Here is a 19100-nt window from a genome sequence, read left to right as displayed (position 1 = left end):
GACTTGTATGGTTGTTACCTGAGCTGTTATGGTTAGTCTTGGGCCCTGGTAGCCTTAACAAACTAGTTGTTACCTGTCCTCAGTAAGCCAGTTAAGTAATGGTGAAAAGTAGAAAAGGCCTCCTCGGTGTGACCACACAGGGGAGGAGGAAGTTCCTGTGATACACCTGCCCATCATCTTTGGGATTCTTACATGACGTTTAGGTTTAAACAGTCAAGAGGTATATATTTAGTTCCAGCCGCCGGGAGGCAGAGGTTTGAAGATCTCTGAGGCCACTTGATCTACATTGACTTTCAAGACATCCAGGGCCTCACAGGAAAAGGTTTCCAAAGAAGAATGACTGTTCTAGATTCCGACCTATAAGGAACTAGGTCCCAGGCTGATGAGTGCAAAACCGTGGCTCTGATACTTTGATATGAAAAGAAGGGGGGAAAAGGTACACATAACTGTTCCAATTAAAGCAGTGGTTCTCAACCTTCCTAATTCTGTGACCCTTTGATATAGCTCATGTTGTGATGACCCCCAACCATAAAGTTATTTTTGTTGCTACTCGATATGTGAAATTTTGCAACTGTTAATGAGTAGTATCTGCAGAGATGCAGGATATCTGATATATGACACTGGTTGTTCAACCCCAAGGGTCTTGATCCACAGGCTGAGACAACGGACTTAAGATCTGATTCCTGCTGGTCACTGTCTTGGCTTTGATCTCCTGCAAGTCAGAATGTTGTGATATCCCCAGGAGACAAGCCCCCTTGCTGGCTGAGACCGGGAACCCATCCTTTCCCCAGCCCGAGAGTTCTTGGAGGAACTCTAGTTCTTTGGAGTTCAAAGGGAAGGGACATGGTAAGTTGCAGTCAAAACAGGCAGTCTAGGGGTTGGGGATTTAGCTCAGTGGTAGAGTGCTTGCCTACCAAGCGCAAGGCCCTCGGTTCGGTCCCCAGCTCCGAAAAAAAGAAAAAAGAAAAAAAACAAAACAAAAAAAAAAACAAAAAACAGGCAGCCTAAAAATCTGTATAAAGAAGCTGGGAAGATAGATTCACTGGTAAAATAGTTGCTATCCAAACAGACCTGAGTCAGAACCCCAACCCCCACATAAAACCTAGATAAGGTGCAGTTCTTTGTTCCCAGTGCTGAGGAGGTACAGATGGGAGAATCCCTGGGGCTTTCCTGCCTGTCAGTTTAGCTGAATCACAACTCCAGGCACAGTGAGAGACCGTAAAAGACAAGGTATAGAATGAGAGGAAGATAACCAAGGTCTACTTCTGGTCTGCACACACATACACAAATACTGTAAATAGCTTCAGGCTGTTGTTAAGGTACATGAAATGTTTAAACCTGGGTCCTATTGATTACTGGCATTTTGCCTAAGGGATACTGAACCAGTGTTTTCATCTAAAAATAGAATCTTACAGTGGAGACACTTGATGTTCTCATGGGCTAAGTTCTAGTTACTAAACTCAAGTGTAGCATGCCTTTAGCAGACACTCAAGTCATTATCTGTGTTTCCTCCTGGGTAAAGGAGCACTTCTAAAGCTGTGTTAGTTACCTGGTACTCTGGTGGTGGCTTAATAGTCAGTGGTTCCTGCTGTGCATGGGGACTGTACCACAAGACAGTAAGAGGGCACAACGATGGTCTTTACAAGCATGAATGTGGGGTTGGGGATTTAGCTCAGTGGTAGAGCGCTTGCCTAGCAAGCGCAAAGCCCTGAAGCGCAAGGCCCTGGGTTTGGTCCCCAGCTCCGAAAAAAAGAAAAACAAAAACAAACAAACAAAAAAAAACAAGCATGAATGCTCAATGCTTTACCTTAGATGATAGTGTGTTTATTTATTGATGGTAATGCTAAGTCAGTTAATACCATGTTGCTTTATCAGAAGGTCCTGGTTGCAAAGAGCAGTTGGTAACATTGGTTGTAGAAAACTAATGAATCTGGCCTCTTACATTGGTAACTTCCTCATCTTATGTGGTGCTTTGAGGTATCCACTGCTTCTTCAGGTAACCTCTTTACTGTGTGTAGGAAATTGGATAAAGTTCTCGTTCTCTCTCTCTCTCTCTCTCTCTCTCTCTCTCTCTCTCTCTCTCTCTCTCTCTCTCTCTCGTTTTGTTTGAGGCAGGATCACACTATAGTTCTGGCTGACCCAGAGCATGCTATGTAGAGCAGGCTGGCCTCAAACTTAGAAAAAGGTCTACCTGCCTCTACCTCCTAAGTGCTAGGATTAAAGGCATGCACCACTCTGCCCAGCCTTGACTGAGTTAATTGAAAAATAAAATGTCTTATCTCAGTAAATGAGAGTGATTCCTAAAGAAAAGTAATGCTGCCTTTTCCTATTTTCTAGCGTGAGTGGTGAGGAAAGCTTTAAAAACTTAAAAGAGTTGTGGGTGTCCCTGGAAGAGTCCCGGCAGGCAGGAAAAGGAGCCGTGAGAGGTAAGCTCAATTCAGCCTGACTTAGTACTCGTTCAGACTTCTAGAGAGTCTGACACCATATTTAAATGTATTTAAACACAGTATAATTTTGGGAAAAGCTTCCTGATGTAATATAATCCCTGGTGCACAAGCACATGTGACCATGAAGGTAGGTTTTAAAGTTGAAGGCATAGAGGTCAGCAGACTATAAAGTACATGTACCATCTTCCATAAAGATGGGCTCCATTAACCAAGAAAGCTAAAGACAAAGGTCCAAGGATGGAGAGTTTGGGATAAACATTTAGGTGAGGTCTGGCTCTACAGATTGGAAAGGTCACTAGGTCATTAACACCTCTCAGCTTTCTGGGTGGAAGGCAGGTATTTCTTTCTTTGAGGAGACCATGCATGATTAACATTCCTGGTTTCTCCTAAGTTTATCTGTTAGCATGAGGACCACATGCCCTCTAAAAGGTGTGCATGCTGTAGTGCATCTGTGGAGGTCAGAAGGCAACTTTCCAGAGTCAGTTCAGTGGGTGCCAGAGATCACTCTTAGGGAAAGTTTTTTTTTTTTTTTTTTCCTTCGGAGCTGAGGACTGAACCCAGGGCCTTGCGATAGGCAAGTGCTCTACCACTGAGTTAAATCCCCAACCCCTCAGGGAAAGTTTTATGGGAAGCACCTTAACCCACTGAGCCATCTGGCTGGTCCTCCACATTTTTAAAAAGATTTGTTTGTCTTGTGCTTCCACACTAGCCTTTCAGCATTCTGAAAGCAGAGACTGGTTTTACAACATTGGCACATTCAGTAGATTTGTGCTAAATATAATAAACAATAAAATGCTAAATTTGGTCTAGGCAGTACAGCTCAGAGGTGGCTTCCGTGTCATAGGTAAAGCTCTGGGTTTTCAACACTGAAAATAAAGAACCTACCTGAAAAATAGGGAACTAAAATTCAAGAGAATGTGGTAGCTCTGGAGAGCTGACTCAGTGGTTAAGAGCACTGGTTGCTCTTACAGATGACCCTGGCTCTATTCCCAGTCCCTACAGGCAGCTCCCAGCTGCCTGTGATTGCAGCTCCAGGAAATCCAACTTTCTCTTCCATTGTTCACCAGCACCTGGATGAGCTCAGTGCATGCACACCCACACATTTTTTTTGTTTTTTGTTTGTTTTTTTTTTTTTTGTTTTTTTCAGAGCTGGGGACCAAACCCAGGGCCTTGTGCTTGCTAGGCAAGCGCTCTACCACTGAGCTAAATCCCCAACCCCTGGGTTTTTTGTTTTTTGGGTTTTTTTTGCACATTTTTTTTAAAAGCTCATCTAAAGCTACTTCTGCCAGGGATGTCTATGAAAATGGCAGCAAATGTCACCTGATGGTAGCTGTATTCTTAGAACAGTCATGGTAGCACATACCTAGAATGCCAGTACTTGGGAGACAGAGGCAGGAGGGGTGCCAGTATTTGAGGCCAGCCTGGGCTATATATTGAACTCTAAGGCAATGGGAGCTATGCAATTAGTCTGTATCTAAAAAGAAAAGGATAGGGGCTGGAGAGATGGCTCCGTGGTTAAGAGTACCGACTGCTCTTCCAGAGGTCCTGAGTTCAAATCCCAGCAACCACATGGTGGCTCACAACCATCTGTAATGGAATCCAACACCTTCTTCTGGTGTGTCTGAAGACAGCAACAGTGTACTCATATACATAAACTAAATATTTAAAAGAGAAGAAATATATTTTAAAATTCTATCCACATGCATAAAAACTTTTGAAAGGAAACAAAAACTGGTAATACCGTATTCTGGGAATATAGATGGAAAACGAGGGGAAGTTTTACTTTTGTACTCTGCTAGACATTTTTAAAATCTGTAGTTAAAAATAGAGACGAACTCAATTCATCAGTGGGGAAAACTTTGAATAATAGTATAAGTGGGCCGGGCAGCCCTTGGGAGGCAAAGGCAGGCGATTCATGGTCAGACTGTGCTACAGAGTGAGTTCCAGGAGAGCTGGGACTACACAGAGAAACCCTGTCTCAAAAAAAACAAAAAGCATAGGTAGAAGGGGAAATATGGGAAACCTGTGGCGATCTTAAGAGAAGAAATAAAATTTAAGTAAATCAAAAAACATATGGTGAGGTCATTCCAGCACTCTGGAGGCAGGGGTAGGAGGATCGATCACTCAGAGTTTGAAGCTGGTTTGGTCTGTACACCGAATTCCAGACCAGCCAGGGCTACATAGTTGGAAACCCTGTTATCAAAAAACAAAACAAAACAAAACAAAAACCAACTGCTTTTAACCCTGTTCTCGGGAGTCTGAAGCAGGGAGATCTTTGAGTTTAAGACAAGCGGTATACATAGTGAGTTATATACGGCTACAAAGTGAGACCCTATCTTTAAGAAAACCAAGCGAGCCTGGCATGGAGACTCACACCTTTAATCCCAGTACTCCGGAGGCAGAGGCAGGCAGATCTCCGTCAGAGTTCGTCGCCAGTTTGGTCTAGAGACCGAACTCCAGGACAGCCAGAACTACACAAAGAAACTCTCTCTTGGGGGAAGGGGGGAAGGGAAGAAAACAAGAAAAGGAAAGGAAACAAACAGAAACCCAAATCTAGGAGGCGGAAATTATAGAGATAACGCAGGCCTCCGCCGAGGCCCCGCCCCTCCATGGTCCCGCCCACCACCCGGGACCCTGGCTCTGTGCCGCCCCGCCCCCCAACTTGAGGGCTCTAGGCGGCCATTTCCGCGTTAAAGCCGGACGGAGTACTTCTATTTGCTGGCAGACCTGCCCGGAGCGCGTAAACCCGCACGCTCGCGCCGCCCACGTCCAGCTTGCGAATCCGGAGGCGTCCGGTTCCAATAATGCCCCGGAAGGCAGCTAGTCCAGAGGAGGCAGAAAGGATGCCGGGCTCTGAAGAGGCTGGGCGGCCGCGGCCGGTTTTACGCTCTGTGAACTCACGCGAACCCTCTCAGGTCATCTTCTGCAACCGCAGCCCGCGCGTCGTGCTGCCTTTGTGGCTCAACTTTGATGGTGAGCCTCAGCCCTACCCGACCTTACCACCGGGCACCGGCCGCCGCATCCACAGCTACCGAGGTACGAGACGCGCGCTAGGCCGCAGGTGCTGTAACAGGCCCGGCGCCTTCTCTCCAACCCCGAGCACCAGGTCCCTACTCACTGCATCTACCCCTAGGAACGCCCGGCCCCTACCAGTGCTTTCGGATGCAGTGTACCTAGTTCTCTGTCAGGTTCAGCATGCGAACCTGACTTCGTGCTGACAACTTGGAGAGATACAGACAGATGCTTGAACAGACGAGAACCAGCCTGTGTCATAATTGCTGCGATAGGCACCGGGCTCAGAGGTTTGCGAAAGCATGGGCAGAGTCTGGGTGCGTTTAGGTAAAGAGCACGCCTCCTAGGAAAACGGGAGTAGAGTAAGAGTCAGCCGAGGGAATTAACAGTTGTAGCTGGGGGACCGCCTTTACCGATTGGCCTCTTGACCGAAAACAAGTTGAGTATGGAATATCGGGTTGAACTAGTGATCTTCCTGCCCGCCATCACTGATTTCAGGTTTGTACCAAACCTGACCATGTGTACTTTTTTCCACTGATTCTGGAAATCAGTTCCAGAATCAGTGGAAAAAAGTTCTGTCCTGCCTGGATGGCTATGGAAAGCAAGTGAGACTGCTTTCAAGTGTAAAATCCCAGGACTCAAGAAACTGAGGCAAGATGACTGCTCCAGGCTTTTTTTGTTTGCTGCCAAACAGTGAGTGGAAAAGTTCAAAAGGTGTTTTTGGCCCTAGAGAATGGAGCTGTTTGACACTGCCTCATTTATATATTGAAAAATGTACCCAGATGTGGGTGTGGGTAGCCCAGGACTCAGGAGGCCAAGACAAGAGGATTTCAGTGAGTTTGAGGCCAGCCTGGGCTATGCACCAAGATTGTGTCTGAAACAAACAAAGACAGCTGAGTGACGGGGGAGTTTGTAGATCATGCTGGCCTCTCACTGAGATCCAACTTCCTCTGTCCCCTGAGAACTGGGATTAAAGCAAAGGCCTTTGTCACCAAGGCCAGCTCACACTGCCCTTGCAGAGTTAGGTTCTCAGCGCCCAGATCAGGCAGCTGGCAAGTTTCATGTAACTCCCGCTCCACGGATCCGATGTACTAAATGGCTGCTCTTGCTTGGGAAAAGAAAACATAATTTTGGCAGTTTGAATAGGAATTACTCCCATAGGCCCATATATTTGAACACTTAGGGAGGAGTCCTAAGGATTAGCTTGAAAGTGGTGAAGGATTGATGGGTGTGACCTTGTTGGAGGAAACGCCACTAGGGATGGGCTTTAAGGTTTCAGAAGCCAAAAGCAAATTCAGAATCTCTCTGCCCACACCCTTGGATCTGGATGTAGAGAAACTAGAGGTTACTTCTCCAGTACCGAGTCTGCCTGGGTGCCACCATGCTTCCTTCGCATCCTGCTGACAATGGAACCATCCGGGGAGGACCTTGGTAGAACTTTTCTCCTGATGGTGGCCCATTTAATGAGTTCGTGCGCCAGGCCAGGCGTGGTGCTACAAACCTGTAGTAACTTGGAGAACAGGTGGAGGCAGGCGGACCAGGAGTGCAAGCCAGTCCGGGCTACATGATACCTGGACTTAATGAAAACAATAAGATTAAATAAACTGATGCTTCTCAAAAAAAAAATTTTTTTTTTTGATATAGCAAGGAGAAAAGGATGTACTTACATTTGAAGACGTAGCGTTTGTTTTTCAGTGCTAGTGACGGTTTTCCCTATGCGTATGTGTGTTTGCTTGAGGATGAATCTGTATCATGCATGTGAAGTTCGCATGGAGGCCAAGCAAGAGGCTCTGATCCCTGGAAACTAGTTACAAATGTTTGTTAGATGCCACGGGGGTGCTGGGAACTAGACCTGGGTCCTCTGCAAGATTTTAACCGCTGAGCCATCGTGTCTTTAGCCCCTGCCTGTCTGTTTGTTGGAAAAGGGGCCTAGCATGTAGCTATCAGTCTTTTTGTTTTTGTTTTTGTTTTTGCCTTTGCTTTTGTTTTGTTTCATTTTTTAGAGATGGGGTTTCTCTGTGCAGCCCTGACTGCCCTGTAACTCACTCTGTAGACCAGCCTGGCTTTAAACAGATCTGTCTGCCTCTGTCTCCTCAGTACTGGGATAAAAGGCTTCCCCACCACCACCTGGCTGCAGTCTGTTTTCACACCAAACTTTTATAGTGTTTGGTGATGAAGAACTGAACAGGAATCAAAATTTCTGTAGTTACTTATTTTACATAGAGACTTGTGTTAATTTTGTAGTCTCCAAGATTTGTCTGTGCCTGATTTATTAAAAAAAAAAAATTGGGGGGTAGGAGTGGGGGTGGTTGGCAACTGCTGGGGATTGAACTTAGGACCTCACTCATGCTAGGCAAGCACTCTGTCATTGTGCAGTATTTCAGTACTTGTCTTATAAAAAGAAGGCAGGCACGGTGCAGAATGCCTGTAATTCCAGTGTTAATGAGGCTGCGGCAGTAAGATTGAGACCAGCTTGAGCTACATGAGATCCCTGTCCTAAAAAGGTTTGTATCAGTTTTGAGCTGGGCTCATAGAACTATAGCACTTACTGGCAGGTAGGAGGCCTGGGGTTAAATCCCCCACATAACAAAATACCCACTGAGAATTCAAGTAAAGTTCAAAACATCTACTAAGTCTTCAAGTAGGTTTGTGTCCCATGAAAGATTGCCGTATTTTAAGGTAGTTTTACTCTGAAACATTCTCATCTCTGAGGTTTGCCTCCTTGGTTAGTACTGTCTGCCCCATTTTTAAAATGGAGATATAATGTATGCTTGAAGATGCAGAGATCTCTGCTGGAGAATGTTTGGCAGTTGCAGCAACACCTAGTGAAGTTAGCCATGAGAACTTTTCTGTCACCCCACAAGGATCCTTCCTGCCCTTCTCACTCAACCCCTTCCCTCCCAGAGCCAAGCTCTCATCCACTTATCTCACTATGCATTCGTTTACCTGTTCTTACCCAAAGTCCTCCTGTGGCCTATCCATAACCACATAGGCACCTTTCACATCGAAGTGTGCAGTGAGATCGACAGCCCTCCCTAGACCTAGATGCACTTTTCCTCCATAGTCGCAGATCCCAGGTGCCTTCTCATGAGTAAGGGTTCCTTCCCGAGGACTGCTGTTGCCTTGCTCAGTAAGCAGAGTGAGAGGCAAATGTTTCATGTGGCTTGGGGTAAACAAGTGCCATACCCAGTCCCACGTGGCTTCTTACCATCGTCTGTTTGCATTGACAGGTCACCTTTGGCTCTTCAGGGATGCGGGGACCCATGATGGACTTCTGGTTAACCAAACGGAACTGTTTGTGCCATCCCTCAATGTTGATGGACAGCCTATTTTTGCCAACATCACATTGCCAGGTTGATAGTCAATCTTACATTTTTATTTTTCTTATGAAATAAGACCTTGCTTTCTAACCTAGGTTACCCTGGAGCTACATAGCCCACACTGGCCTTGAACTTAGAAAACTATTCCTGCCTCGGCTTTTTGAGTGCTGGGATTGTAGGCTTACGTTAACACACTGGCCCAGCATTTGAAAAAGATAGGGGTGCACATTGTAATAAGTGTTACCATAGATGAAATAGAAGTATTTATTTCTCTGTCCTGTGTTGAACAAAGATGTGTCTCAAAAGCACTTTGGTTTCCCTCCTAAGATGTTGGCTAAGCCAAGGCATCTCCTGTAGCATTGTGACCTCTGGTCTTGTTACAGACTGGTGCCCTGGGATCCCAGAACAAAGCACAGTAGGACAGCATAAAGCTGGGCCTGGTCCCAGAACAAAGTACAGTAGGACAGCATGAAGCTAGCCTGGCTGCTCAGCCCTGTGATCCCAGCTACTCAGGCGGGGAGTGGATCACAAGTTCTGAGACCATCCCTCTAAATGGAAAGTAAAAAAAATGCTTCGGCTGGGCATCGTGGCCACGCCTTTAATCCTAGGCAGTGGCAGGCGGATCTCAGATCCAGGCCAGCCTGGTCTACAGAACAAGTTCCAGGACAGTCGGGGCTGCATAGTGAGAACCTGTCTCAGGGCAAAAACCAAACAAAAATAGTGTATAATCAACAAAGAAAAATTGAGGATTTAGGGGTTTGGGTATTTAGCTCAGTGGTAGAGCGCTTGCCTAGCAAGCGCAAGGCCCTGGGTTCAGTCCCCAGCTCCGAAAAAAAAAAAAAGAAGAAAAAAAAATTGAGAATTTAAATTTTCCTTTGAGTTCCCTGGTGACTATTAGTTTTATTACTATTTTGGCTTTTCTTTTCTTTTTTCTTTTTGGAGAGGAAGGATCTTATGTTTCCCAGGCTGACCTATAGCTGAGGATGACTCTGAACCTCTAACCTTCCTGCTAGAATTATAGGCATTATACCACCATGGTGATATGTGGCACTGGGGTGCGCTCTCTCTCTCTCTCTCTCTCTCTCTCTCTCTCTCTCTCTCTCTCTCTCTCTCTCTCTGTCTCTCTCTCACACACACACACACACACACACAAGATCTCTTGATTGTGTAGGTAAATCATACTTGTTGGGTATAAAGACCAGAGGTCAACCTCGGGTGCTATTGCTCTAATTGTCTGTCACTGATTAGGTTAGGAGGCCTGGCCAATGAACCCCAGGGATTCGTCCTGCCCCCCCATGCTGGGATTCTAAGTATGTACTGCCACCATTCCTGGCTTTTACTGTGGCTTTTAGGAATCCACTCAGGTCCTCAATCTTGCACAGTAAGCACTTTACCAACTAAACTCTCTTCTCAGGTCCCCCCACCCCCGTCTAGCTCTTTTTTTTTAGCCTGAGAAAACACCTCATTATGTACCTGCAACAGTCCTGGTTTTTACTTACAGAGATCTGCCTGCATCTGCCTCCTAAATGCTGGGATTAAAGGTTTGTGTTTGGTCTGTTTTGGTTTATTAAGAAAGATTTTGCTCTGTAACCCTGGCAGAACTGGACCTCAATGTTTAGACTAAACTTCTACCTTTTTTCTGTCTTTGTCTCCTAAGTGCTAGGATTATAGGCTTGTACCATTGTGCCTGATTTATTATATTTATTTTATTTGAGACAAGGTCTAACTGTTGCCCTGGTTTGTGTGGAACTTGTTTATATAGCCAAGCTAATCTTGAATTTAGAGAGACCTGTCTCAGTGTCCTGAGTGCCATGGTTACGTGTATGAGCCACTATACCTAGCCCCTCAGTGAGTCAAATAGCCGTGGTTACTCTCCACCCAGGCTCACGGTGCTTTGGTATCTCTTGGCATGTGACACTCTCTCCCAAACTGACATTGCTGGGCCTCCTTAAGGCTTAGACTCAGAGTTACTGGGGCCACTTCACATTTGATTATTTGAAAAAAACCCCAGGCCACGTTCATGAGCCAGGCGTGAGCACAGCGAGACCTGCTGAAGTGGCAGTGTCACATGTGCTCCACTTCTTATTTTACCTACAGTGAGAGTCACAAGGTAAGCGTAATTGTTGTTGCTTGGGGGTGTCTGTCTCATCATGTGACCGGAGCCTGCCTCTGAGGACTTGGTTTCCTGCCTTTGCAGTGTATACCCTGAAAGAGCGGTGCCTTCAGGTTGTACGGAGCCTGGTCAAGCCTGAGAACTACAGGAGGCTGGACATCGTCAGGTCGCTCTATGAAGACTTGGAAGACCACCCAAATGTGCGGAAAGACATACAGCGGCTGACCCAAGAGCACCTCGAGAGTCAGGCCCCGGGAGAGGAGCCTGAAGGGGTCCACTGAGATTACTGGTCCTGAACTTCAGCCTTGATGGTCTGAAATTGATCTACACATAGGACAGGTCACTTTCTTTCGGTTTTAAAATGGTTCATTCTTGGAATAAAATATCCATCATGTAAAAGAAAGTTAACTAACATCACTGAGCTTTGTAGTGTTTAAGACTAAACCTGCAAAGTGCCACCGAGTCTGCCCTTTCTAGAGCATTCATCAGAAGAAGCTGTTTTCAGTTTTGCTTCCTGGTAAGGCTGGACGTTCAGCGTAAGGATGTTAGTGTGAGCGATTCGCAGGAGTTGCTCTGTGTCCTTTAATCTGAAGAATACAGCCTCGTATGAACAGAGCCCCACCGCTCACTTGGGGAAGGCTGAGAAGGCCCTAACGCTGGGATGGACATCCTGTAGAGGCCCAGTGCCTAATGTGTGTGGAGTCTTCAGTCAGTGTTGGAGGAACAAACCATTGGGTACTTAGTGGGAGAATTGGGAGGGCCTGGCTCTCTGTCTGAGGAAATCTTAAGTGTACACGTAAAGGAACAGCTTAGCAGCTTCTGTTTAGAAAGAACTTTCTCTGAGTTTCCATGTCTCAGCACTTTCTTTCTACTTTGTTAGTTTATTTTATTTTATTTTTGAGATTTGTGTAGCCCAGGTCAGCCTCAGTCACTCCGGAGGCGATGCTGGTCTTGAATTCCGGATCCTCTGGGAGTGTGGCCCCTGTCTCAGCATTGGGAGCACATGGGTGCACCACAGTCTGCTCTGTTCTTGCTTTTCCCATTTTGAGATGGGCTCATACAGTAGCCCTGCCTGGCCTCGAGCTAGAGTCAGCCCTGTCTCCCCACCCAGTCTGGCTGCTTAGACTGGGTGGGCTTCCCATATTCACTGCCCCAGACAGCGGAGACGAGCTGTCCTTGTGTTTAGGTCTGGTTTTGAGAGGTCCTGACTCTGAGGAAGCTGCTGGCAGGAGCAGGGTTTCTGTTCCTTCCCGTCAGCCCCTAGCATTCCAGCTGGGCTCCGCACTCTGCATTGGCAAGCGCTAGTTATGCTTCGATGGGAGAGGGGAGTGAGGCTCCCCTCAGCCACACACTCCAAACCATGGGTCCCAGAGCAGTCTGCAATGAGTAGTAGCTTTGTGGGCAGTCACAGCTTTTCTTACATATTCAAATATTGATGTTCACTACTTCTATCAAACATTTTGTAGAACATAATTTTTTATTTGTTTTTAATTCCTCAGCAGAGACAAACGAGAGAAGCTTGGGCACTGTGTGTGGCACACACCAGAAAGGACAGTCAGCTGAGAGGGTGCAGAAAGGCTCTTGTGCGCTGCCTCTCAGCTGCATGTAGTCCTGTAACCCAGCGTTCTCTCTAGGACACATTTAATTGGTTAAAGCACTTGTCCTGGCCGAGATCATAAGGTATATACAGTTTTGTGCCCTGATTTTTCGTTGAACTTCATTGTTTTGTTTTCCCCTCTTTTTTGTTTTTGGTTTTGTTTTTGGTTTGTTTTGCTTTTTGTTTTATCAAGATAGAGTTTCTCTGTGTAGCCCAGGCTGTCCTGGAACTCCCTTTGTAGACCAAACAACTGATTACTGGCTCAAACGGAGATCTGTCTGCCTCTGCCTCTCCAGTGCTGGGATTGAAGTATGCCTAATCTTCATCTAACTTAGTAACTTGTCTTTTCCATGTTACTGCACACACTGTCTAAATACCGGTGTGCTAGCCTCTCCCTTTGAGGGTGACTGTTGGGAGTATTTGTCTCAGTCCTGGGCTCCTTGAGTGCAGTCTGATGCTCTAAGATCAGCAAAATCACTGAACTTATACTGACACTCCTGCCGCCCTCTCAGCGTCTCTCCTTAGTCTGCAGCATTCCGTGAGTGAAGGGGCCACAGGCCAGTGTGGAGCCTGTGTGGGAAGTCAGCAGGTGCCGAGCTATTGCAACATTGGTTTTATTTTTTAAACCTATCTCTGTCTCTAAAAGATGTAATATTTGTCTTATTTAACTGGGAGTTTGAATACTGTTCTCTGTGCCTTAGGACATGAGTCACTTGTCCTTGCACATCCTGTAAGTGTGTTCCTCAGACTTTGTACTCTCCTTTGAGTTCTCTGAAAAAGCTGACCTTTAGTACAATAAACGGTGCTAAGTGAAGGAAGCTGGTGTGTTGTGCTACCTTTTTTTTTATTAGTTTTTTAAATTAATTATTTTATTTATATCTCAATTGTCCCCCACTCCTGGTCCCTCCTTCCAGAGTTCTTTCCCTTCCCCTCTGAGAGGCACTCCCCCACCCCCATTGTGTTACTTTTTAACTGGGCTTTTCCCTGTGGGAGCAGAAATGTCTGCTGAGTGCTGTGGGAGTGGGACAAGAAACAGAAACAAGGTCTCAGTTTACAGTCTCTTGTCAGCCTTAGATTTTTCTAATTTAAAATTACTATATCTTTTGTTTTCCTTATAAAAATTAAGTATCTGTAAAAGCATTTAAACACTGAAGAAATTGGTGACGAAATCCTAGCTAGGTGGCCCACTCTTGTGATTCCAGAACTCTGCAAGCATTTGAGGCATTTGAGTCAGGAGGGAGAGGTCATCCTTTATTACACAGTAAGTTCCAGGCTAACCTGAGCTGTTAAAGACCTTGTCTAAAAGAAACAACTGACTGTAGAGATGGCTCAACAGTTAAGAGCTCTTCTTTTAGGAGATCCAAGTTTGGTCCTCAGCACCCAAATCAGGTGGCTCACAGCTATCTATAACTTTAACTCCAAGGGATCTAATGCCTCTGGCCTCCAAGGTCACCTGCAGTTTTATGCACACACCCACATACAGACATACACACAGATAAGTCTCTCTTTTAACTTTTTATTGTGACTTTCACAGGCGCCCCAATCCCATCCATCTCCCTGTCCCTTCGTATCTGCCCTCCACCCTTTCAACCTTCCCCTCAAAAGAAAACAACAAAAACATCCTGATGTGAGAGTTGTCGTGTGTCACAGTGTGTCTCACAGCACTCTTGTGCACACATCTTGCCAATGTTCATTGCAGTGAGTCATTTGTCTGGTTTGAGGTTGCTGGCTTCTGCTGCACTATGAATCCTCTCGAGGGTTCCTCCAGGATAACCTGTTGTGACCTTGTGTCATGGAGATCCTGCAGCTTGGATCTGCAGGATGCCCTAGCACTTCATAGACGGGGCGGATGTTGGGGTGAGCCAACTCAAAGCTCTGGACCTGGGACTAGATGTTGGCTGAGTTGGTCAGCCCACCACCACCTTTCCCACACCCACACCAGCACAGTGAGCTTCCCAGCACTGCCTGGGGCTAGCTCACCCAAAGCCATAGCCAACAAGGGCAGGGTTAGCTCTCCCACTTTCACGCCCTCAGGGCTGGCTCATCTGTGCCCATGTTACCAGAACCAGCTCTACTATGCTGTGAAGTGAGGGACAGGGCCCACACTTCAGAGTGCTGCAGTTGGGGGAGGGTGTAGTATCTCACCTACCACGTCTGTCCTGCATTTACCCTCTCGGGCCAGCTCACTCCTGACCCCTGCCACCAGGGCCATCTCTACTGTGCTTCCCAGGTATGCTAGGCCCACTCTCCTGAGTGCAGAGGCCAGTGAGGTGTGGGGCCAGCTCTGTATAACCCTTGGACATCAACATGGTCCCAGGTGGCAGTCCAGCCCAGACATGGTCTTTGATGGTAACAGGAGCCACAGACATCATCGACACAGACATGGGTCTCAGTGACAGCATAGGCAGGGATTTCACCATGGCTAAGTGACAGGGCAGGCTGTTCACATCAGGGTGTTCCTCTCCCCTCTCAGCCTCCAGCCCTGCCTCCCTTCACAGTGCTCAAACCATTCTGTCTGGTCTACAAAGCAAGTTCTAAACCAGCCAGGGCTACCCAGAGGAACCCTGTCTCAAACAAACAACCAAAAAAGCTATGAAACAAAAAAAAAAAAAAAAGTAAGGTAGTTAACACAGCTGAGGCAGAGGGCACTGGGCTTGGGGTTAGTGCAGTAGAGAGACATGTGTGTCTCAGTGGGGGAGCACTTGTGTCAGAGGCCCTGGGTTTGATTCCTAGCAACACACACACACACACACACACCACACACCACACACCATACATGCACACTCACACACGCTAGCTCTGGTCCCTGGCCTGTCTGAAACTCCAGTATTGTCCCTGAATTCCTGGCCTCAACTACTACCCTGCCTTGACCCTTACCACACACACCTGACAGTTCATTAGGGAAATATGCTGGCAAGTTTTCATGTTAACTTGACACAAAGGTAAAAGAAGGAATTTTAATTGAGAGAGAGAAAAAAACCTCCATAGGATTGCCTGCAGGCATATTTTGGTTGATGGTTGATGTGAGAGGCCAGGTCCGTCGTGAACAGTGCCAGGCCGGAGCTGCTGGTCCTCAGGAGCTGCTGTAGTGAAGCAGGCTGAGCACAACCAGTGAGCGGCACTCCTCCATGGCTTCTGCTTCCGTCCCTACCTTCAGGTTCCTGCCCTGTTTTGAGTTCCTGCCCTGACTTCCCCCAGGGGAACTGTGGACTGAAATAAACCCTTTCCTGCCCTGGTGGCTTTTGGTCCTGGTATTTATCAACAACAGAAACCCTGAGGCAGCACAGCAGAGATTAGATAAGGTCTAAGGTGGTTATCAAAAAAGACTGAGCAAATGCACCAAATTATAAGCAAAGGCCTGAAACTAGTTTCTAAATTAGAACTTATAGGTGCCTGTCCTTCTTAAGTGGAAGGGGAGGGGAGGGTAACTTCTAGGTAGAAAAAGTTAAAACAGGCCTGGGAGCTGCCCCCCACAAATTGTTACTAATACCAGAGTAGATAACTCAGGCCCAGGAAAGTCGTGGGGGACCATGTATGGTAACTGGGGGAGGGTTAGTTAGGCAAGGAATACACCTCACCAGTAGCTCACCTGCAAGGGGGTGGCATTCTTTTAACTTTTTAACTCTGAACTTGCTGGCCTGGAACTTGTGATTTTCTTATCTTAGTCACCCGAGTATTTGAGTTCAATGTGTGCTCCATTAGACCCCAGAAATAACTCAAAAGGGGTTGGGGATTTAGCTCAGTGGTAGAGCGCTTGCCTAGGAAGCGCAAGGCCCGCAAGGCCCTGGGTTCGGTCCCCAGCTCCGGAAAAAAAAAGAAAAAGAAAAAAAAAGATAACTCAAAGAAGATGCTTGTGGATTGTTTGACTTTGGACTCCTGGATTCAGATGATTCTCTTACCTTGGTCACGGAGTCAGTAGCTGATGGTGGGTGCCCAGATAGAAAGTGGCTGATATCTTTAAAAAACTCCATTTATTTGGGGCCCAGAGAGATGGCTCTGTGATTTACAAACCCTGATTCTCTTGAGGATGACTGAGATTTGAGTCCAGCACTCACACAGCAGCTTGCAACTGTCCACAACTGCTTGAAACGTTAGCTCCAGAGACTCTAGTGTTCTCTTCAGACCTCTATGGGTACCAGACATGCAAGTAGAGAGTGCATAGACATACGTGCAGGCAGAACGTTAGTGTGTATAGAATAAATAAAACCTTCAAAAATTACATTTACTTACTTGAGCATGGTCTTTAACCTGTGTGACTTCAAGCTCAGTTTGGTCTACATAATTAGTTCCAGGCCAAAGCTACACAGTAAGACTGTGTCTCAATAATAAACAAGCAAACAAATAAAGTTACATTTATTTATTTCTGCGTGTATGCATTCGTGTGAGGTGGGGCATGCATGCCTGTGCCAGGGTATACATAAGGTCAGAGGACATTTGGCAGTTGGTTTTCTTACACCATGTGGGTCTTGGACATGGACTGCTAGCCATCAGTTATGGCAGCTGGGATGGTTTGTCTATGCTCTGCCCAGGGAGCAGCACTATTAGAAGGTGTGGCCCTGTTGGACTAGGTGTGGCCCAGTTAGAGTACATGTGTCCCTGTGGGTGTGGGCTTTAAGACCCTTGTCCTAGCTGCCTGGAAGCCAGTATTCTACTAGCAGTTCAAGATGAAGATGTAGAACTCTCAAACTCCTCCTGCACCATGCCTTCCTGGATGCTGCCATGATCCCACCTTGATGATAATGGACTGAACCCCTCAACCTATAAGCCAGCCCCAATTTATTGTTGTTCTTTATAGGAGTTGCCTTGGTCATAGTGTCTGTTTACAGCAGTAAAACCCTAAGACAGCTGGAGAGATGGCTCAGTGATTAAGAGCACTGACTGGGGGTTGGGGATTTAGCTCAGTGGTAGAGCGCTTGCCTAGCGAGCGCAAGGCCCTGGGTTCGATCCTGAGCTCCAGAAAAAAACAAACAAACAAAAAAAAAGAGCACTGACTGCTCTTCCAGAGGTCCTGAGTTCGAATCCCAGCAACCACATGGTGGTTTACAGCTATCTGTAATGGGATCCGATGCCCTCTTCTGGTGTGTTTGAAGAGTGACAGTGTACTCACACACATTAAATAAATAAATCTTTAAAAAAAAAAAGCATCAGTTACCTTTACCTGCTGGGCTATCTCCCTGGTTCTTGAAGGTGGTTTTAAAGATGTTTTCATTACATTTATCTATTTATTTATGTGTGCGCATGTGCGTGCGTGCGTGCGTGCGTGCGTGTGTGTGTCTGTCTGTCTGTCTGTCTCGCACACACATTTATGAATGTCAGAGGACACGTAGAGTCAAACAACTTTTGGGAGTTCGTTCTCTTCTTCCACTATGTGGGCCTCAAGGATTGACCTCCATTTGCCAGGCTCAGTGGCAGGTACCTTTCTCTGCTGAACTACCTGGACCACCACTGATAAAGGACAATAAAAGAGAAGTCACGCAGAATTTGTGTGTGTGTGTGTGCTTGTGTGTGTGTGTGATGAGTGGGTGTCTCCTAGGTCTTAGCCCAAGGTCTTGGTCATGCTAGGCAAATGCTAACTTGACATGGGCTTCAGTCTTAGCCCTATTTTATTTCCGCTTGAGACAGAATTTTGCTGAGTTTCCCAGACAGCTTCAAACTTTCAATTCTCCTGTCTTAGCCTTCCAGGTACCTGGACTGTTGGTGTGTTCCATCATGCCAGGCCTGCAATACATGGATGCCAATCCCATTTTTTATTCTTTTCAACTTTAAATAGACATGTTTTAAGTAGACAATGTTTTTCTGTCTAGTCCTGGCTAACCTGGAACTCCCTCTGTAGACCAGGCTGGCCTCGAACTCAGAGCTCCACCTGCCTCTGCCTCCCAAGTGCTGGGATTAAAGGCATTCCCCAGCACTGCCTGGCTTGTTTTTCTTTTTTTTTTTTCCGGAGCTGGGGACCGAACCCAGGGCCTTGCGCTTGCTAGGCAAGCGCTCTACCACTGAGCTAAATCCCCAACCCCTTGTTTTGCTTTTTTAAACACTGGTGAACTGTGGGTCCTGTGAACCAAAGTTACATGTTTTCTGGTTCATAAACTTTTCCTTGAATTGGGAAAGTAAACAAGTCTTGTGCTGAGCAAGCTATGAAGAGGATCCATGGGCATCACGCCTCACAGACTGGAGAGGATCATCATCTTCCTGGAGGGTAAGACCCATCCTGATGTTAGACCGGCTTACATTTACTCCACAGACTCTAGTTTCAGGAACTTAGGAGATAAGCAGAACAATGAAATACTTGCCTAGCATTCCAAGAACCTGGGCTTGATCCAGACATGGCAGAGAAATAACGTTCAAAACAATGACCTAAAGATTGGAATGGTGGCACACGCCTTTCATCACAGCAATCGGGAGGCAGAGACAAGTGGATCTCTGTGAGTCTGAGGTCAGCCTGGTCTACAGAGTGAGAACCAGGACAGCCAGAGCTACACAGAAAATACATTTTAAAATGAGCTTTTTATTTTTGTTTTTCTCAAGATAGCCACCAACGGCTAAAATGAACTTCAAGTTTTACATTTTATCTTGTGTGCACAAGTGTTTTGACTGCATGTATGTCTGGCCCC

At 46.4% G+C, this 19100-nt stretch overlaps 1 protein-coding gene across 1 annotated transcript; it reads left to right on the top strand.

Annotated features, from left to right (window-relative positions):
- Window positions 1-5096: 5096 nt before the first annotated feature.
- Window positions 5097-13307, top strand: Vhl (von Hippel-Lindau tumor suppressor). Its single transcript, XM_032905913.1, has 3 exons — window positions 5097-5483; window positions 8690-8812; window positions 10977-13307. The coding sequence occupies exons 1-3, from the start codon at window positions 5252-5254 to the stop codon at window positions 11171-11173; spliced, it is 552 nt and encodes a 183-aa protein (XP_032761804.1). The 5' UTR covers window positions 5097-5251; the 3' UTR covers window positions 11174-13307.
- Window positions 13308-19100: the final 5793 nt, after the last annotated feature.

Source organism: Rattus rattus, chromosome 6 (assembly GCF_011064425.1).
Source record: "Rattus rattus isolate New Zealand chromosome 6, Rrattus_CSIRO_v1, whole genome shotgun sequence".
In the NCBI taxonomy this organism is placed as follows: domain Eukaryota; kingdom Metazoa; phylum Chordata; class Mammalia; order Rodentia; family Muridae; genus Rattus; species Rattus rattus.
Note: the sequence above shows the minus strand (reverse complement) of the source record. Positions and strands in the feature narration are given on the sequence as shown.